The 5,000-nt window shown below is 42.0% G+C and overlaps 1 protein-coding gene across 1 annotated transcript in view; it reads right to left on the reverse strand.

Annotated features, from left to right (window-relative positions):
- Positions 1–5,000, reverse strand: part of akap9 (A kinase (PRKA) anchor protein 9) — a 92,391-nt gene that overhangs the window by 33,132 nt on the left and 54,259 nt on the right. The window contains 1 exon segment of the mRNA XM_053236686.1: positions 3,583–3,745. Within this exon segment, the coding sequence (XP_053092661.1) occupies positions 3,583–3,745 (163 nt within the window).

Consider the following 5,000-nt stretch of genomic DNA (forward strand, 5'->3'; position numbering starts at 1 on the left):
AGAGAAAGATAGACAGAGGGACATCAAGACTGAGAGACAGGCCAAAAAGACAGTGAGACATACAGCAAGACAGTCAGTGAGACAGAGACACAGAGAGAGATCTCGTGAGATCTCAGTACAGAGTGAATAATGTAAAATAGCTCACCCTTATTTAAACACACACACACACACACACCTGTAGTCACACCCTGTTGAATCAGATTCCCTGTGGAGCAGAATGTATAATAGACACAAAAGGAGTTGCTTGTGGAGGTCAGAGTATCAAACAACTCCTAGCACTGCTTCTATTAATCACTCCTGAGAAACACAAAGCTGCGTTTAGCTCAGGGCTCGACAGCTGGTGAACACAGACTCAGAAAAGTGTCTCGCCAGACTGAACCACTGAGCTGAACCCTCTGAAAATACTGTAGCAGAACTGATTCATTCACAGAAAAAAACTGTCTGTAATTCAGCAACTCTAATTTTCTAAACATGAACCAGTTCGGCTTCTGTATCAGATCCCAGGATCAGTTTATGCAATCATACGTGCTTGTGTAAATTATTTAAATGAAGAAGCTCATCACACTAGAGACTAGCTACAGAGAGAGCACGAGACATCAGAAAGGGAAGAGTTTTTATTTCATTTACCCTTTCTGGTCTGATCACTGAGGACAACTCATGACGTGAGCTGTTCAAAAAAGGTGATGACAAAAACAGAATGTTTAAAGATAAATGGACAAAAGATGAAATTCTACTCCAATTTGAAATCAGACACAGAGGTGTGCATCGGAACAGAAAGGTCACGAGAGCAAGCAGACGGGATTGGACTGTAGAAGCAGGAGGGACTGGTCAGACTTTTCCATGGAGCAGGAGGGACTGGTCAGACTTTTCCATGGAGCAGGAGGGACTGGTCAGACTTTTCGCTGGACTGGGAGGAACTGGTCAGACTTTTCGCTAGAGTGGGAGGGACTGGTCAGACTTTTCGTTAGAGTGGGAGGGACTGGTCAGACTTTTCGCTAGAGTGGGAGGGACTGGTCAAAAAGACTGTAATAAAAGAGGAATGTTGTGTAACTGACCTCAGCTGGTTTTTCAGGTGACTGCGAGGCCACACTGTACACCATCACTAAATACATCACTGTTATAAACATCAATTACTAATCTAAAATCATCGTATAGACTAACGGAACCACATGACAGAGAATAAAACTCACTTTTAATATTAATATTAACACTGCAGGAACAGTGTAAATGCAGGTACAGGATACTGAAAAGGTTACACTGCTCTAAAAATAGCAGTAACACTAATTATAACATGGTGTGTGTCAGTACACGCCTGAATTCCACACATTCCTCAACTAATAGCTTAAAATCATATGACCTGCATAATAACAATCCAGCACAAATACAAATGACTAAATATTACGGCTTTAAAGATTTACACATTAAACATAAATATATTCATTCTTTGTTCATAAAGCAGGTACAAATTAACTCCCAGGGATGAAATAACTTCAGTCTGAAAGGTTCAACTGAACCCCAAGACAACAACATAGGAACAGCTGAAGGAGTTGGAGGCATCAGGTACCCAGTATGTACACACGCCATTCATAGAGTCCTGCACTGCCATGGCCTGGGAGCCTGTCGTACAAGGAAGAAGCCCCTGCTCCAAGACCAGCTTAAAAAGCCAGGCTGAAGTTTTTAGAGCCTTCTGGAGGAGTTTCCTCTGGTCAGAACTGTTGGCCACAATGATAAGCACTATGTATGGAGGAAAAGGGGTGAGGCTTTTAATCTGAAGAACACAATCCTAGCCGTGAAGCATGGGGGTGGCAGCATCATGCTGTGGGGGGGTTTGCTGGAAAAGGGACTCGTGCACTTCAGAAAACAGATGGCATCATGAGTAATTAGCATTATCTAGACCTCAAGTGATCAGCCGGGAAGTTAAAACTTGGTCACAGCTGGGTTTTCCAGCAGGACAATGATCCTAAACAAACCTCCAGAGACGTAACAAAATGGCTCAAAGACAACAACCTGAAAGTAAGTGAAAGTAATGGGACGGCACTCACACAGTGCTGACCCGAATCCCATAGAAAGTTCATGAACTGAGCTGAAAAAGTGAGGAAGGAGGCCCAGAACCCTGACTTTCAGGTTCCTTCAGTGGGAATGTGCAGAAATTCCAGCAAAGTATTGTGAGAAGCTTGTGAAAGGCTACCCGAGCAATTCAAGCAATTAAAAGACAACGACACCAAATACTGACAAAGTAAACTATGTAAACTTTTGACTCGCTGAGAATCTAATACAGTAAATCAAAGCTGAAGTAAATCTGTCTTAGCTATTATTTTGAAACGATTTGAATCAGATGCAGGAAATGTGCAGTATCATGAAGTGTGTTGTGGAGTGTCTTTAACTCGGGTGTGTTTTAAATCACCTGCATCACAGAGTCAGCATCTCACAATGAATGTTTACTTGTAAATATGGCTTTAGTGTGTTGTGCAATGAAAAATGCAGTTAAATAAGTGTAAACATTCCTGTATTTACAGAGTAATAGCTTTGTATTCATTAGTTTATTGTAAAAATGATTCTACGTGACATCGTATAAATTTTAAAACACGTTCATCATTTTTTAATTATTTTTATTCATATTATTGATTTTGTTCCATTTTGTTTTTTTAATGTTCATAGTTTTGAGGTTATTTTGCTGTTAGTGTTTTAACATCATCACTCACTACACTCACTGTTTATTATTACAGTAACTTGTTATTAGTGCATATGATACGTTATTCTTTTATCACGACTCGTCACTCTCTGTATGTGTGTGTCGCTAACTCGTCTCCAAGCTACGTGCTGTGTTTACACATCTTATAGTTATATTTAACCTGTCTGAGATCTCACACACACACACACACTCACTCACACTCACACACTCACTCACACACTCACTCACACACTCACTCACACACACACTCACACACACACTCACACACACACACACACACACACACACTCACACACTCACACACTCACACACTCACACACACACTCACACACTCACACACACACTCACACACACACTCACACACACACTCACACACTCACACACACACTCACACACACACACACACACACACTCACACACACACACACACACACACTCACTCACACACTCACTCACACACTCACTCACACACTCACTCACACACTCACTCACACACTCACTCACACACTCACTCACACACTCACACACACACACACTCACACACTCACACACTCACTCACACACACACACTCACACACACACACACACTCACACACACTCACACACACACAAACACAGACAAACACACTCACACTCACACACACACTCACACACACACTCACACACACACTCACACACACACCCAAACACACACTTGGCAAATATTTACTAAACGCAATATGGATTATCGCTAAGTGCACATGACTGAAGACAAACCATAAACACGGATCTCTCGCCTCACACACACACACACACACACACACACACACACACACACACACACACACTCCTCCCCTGACTACAGTCCTACTTCTCCAACTTCCCAGGATGAACTTGACACACACACCCACCTTCAGCTTGATGGAGCTGCAGTGTGAGCTTCTCTCGAGCAGCTCTCTCCTCCTCTAGTCTCTGCTGCAGCTCCTCCTGTCTGATTAGTAAGTCGGCGATTTGCTGATCATAACTGAACTTCTCCTTCATCAACTCCGTCTGAGTTAACCGAGCGTGATCCAACTGAGGAACAGAAAGACAGATAAAAGAGAGACAGAGCGAGAGATAGGAACAGACAGACAGATTAACACTGTGAGAACTTCACTGATCACAGTTTATTCAACACAATCCAGTTTAAATCAGTTTATGTGAACTGTTGGTAACCCTCTGTAAGGGAATGTAATTATGTAATTACACTGAGCACGCACACACATGCACGCACACACACACACACACACACACACACACACACACACCAGGGAAATGGGGGAAGGTGCTGACCACCATAAACACATATCCTGTTCCACGAGACCTTGATTACACCATTACACTCCTGCTGTAAAACCTTAACAAGCTCCCGTCTCTCTCTCTCACACACACACACACACACACACACACACACACACACACACTGCTGATTAGACCATCATGACCTTTGCTATAGCTGATACTGTACGTGTGTGTGTGTATGTAAGGTTTTAGTTCATTTGCCGAAAGCCTCTCAATACTTATGCTGTATGAGCACAGACTCGATCCTCCCCTGTATCTTACTGCAATCCATCTCACTTTCAATACTCATCTGTCTCCTTTTAAATACTCGTGCGTTATGATGGTGAACTCTCTATCCTCACCTGTCTCCCCTTTACCTGTCTCACTCTCAACACTCACACGGTTATACAGCCTCACTCACCTGTCTCACTCTCAGTACTCAGCTACCTGTCTCACTCTCAGTACCTTCACTGTATGACGGAATACTCTCCATCCCCACCTGAGTGGCAAGTTCGTATTGTATTTAAATTAACTCATATTAACACATTAACACATCTCCTGACATAAAAAAGATAAAGTTGTACACTTTTGTTTTTGTTTCTTGCCAGTTACATAAAGATCCAATCATATCTGGCTACGATAAAACGGTGAAGTTGTACTTCGTACTGCTCTGATTTTCATAATATCTGGTTAGTCTCTACTACAAACAAATTAAAGAAATAAAGGACAACATATTAAAGAGAGCGGGAAATGTTTGTAAATGTGAAAAAAAGCTAAAAGGTTTTAAAAGTGACTGAGAAAATGATTGCAATATTCTAATACCTAATATTCCAGTAATATAATATTCCAAGATGCATTTGCGTACCCTTCTGTGATTGGAATTAACATGAAGTGCAAACGAGGCCAGCAGGTTAAAGGTGCATTAGGTGAGATGAAGGAGGCACATCTACACACAAACAAGCGCTGTGGACCAGAATTCAGTTTCCCCCAAACACAGGTTTTCTCAACC

The sequence above is a fragment of the Pangasianodon hypophthalmus genome, chromosome 9, assembly GCF_027358585.1.
Source record: "Pangasianodon hypophthalmus isolate fPanHyp1 chromosome 9, fPanHyp1.pri, whole genome shotgun sequence".
NCBI lineage: Eukaryota > Metazoa > Chordata > Actinopteri > Siluriformes > Pangasiidae > Pangasianodon > Pangasianodon hypophthalmus.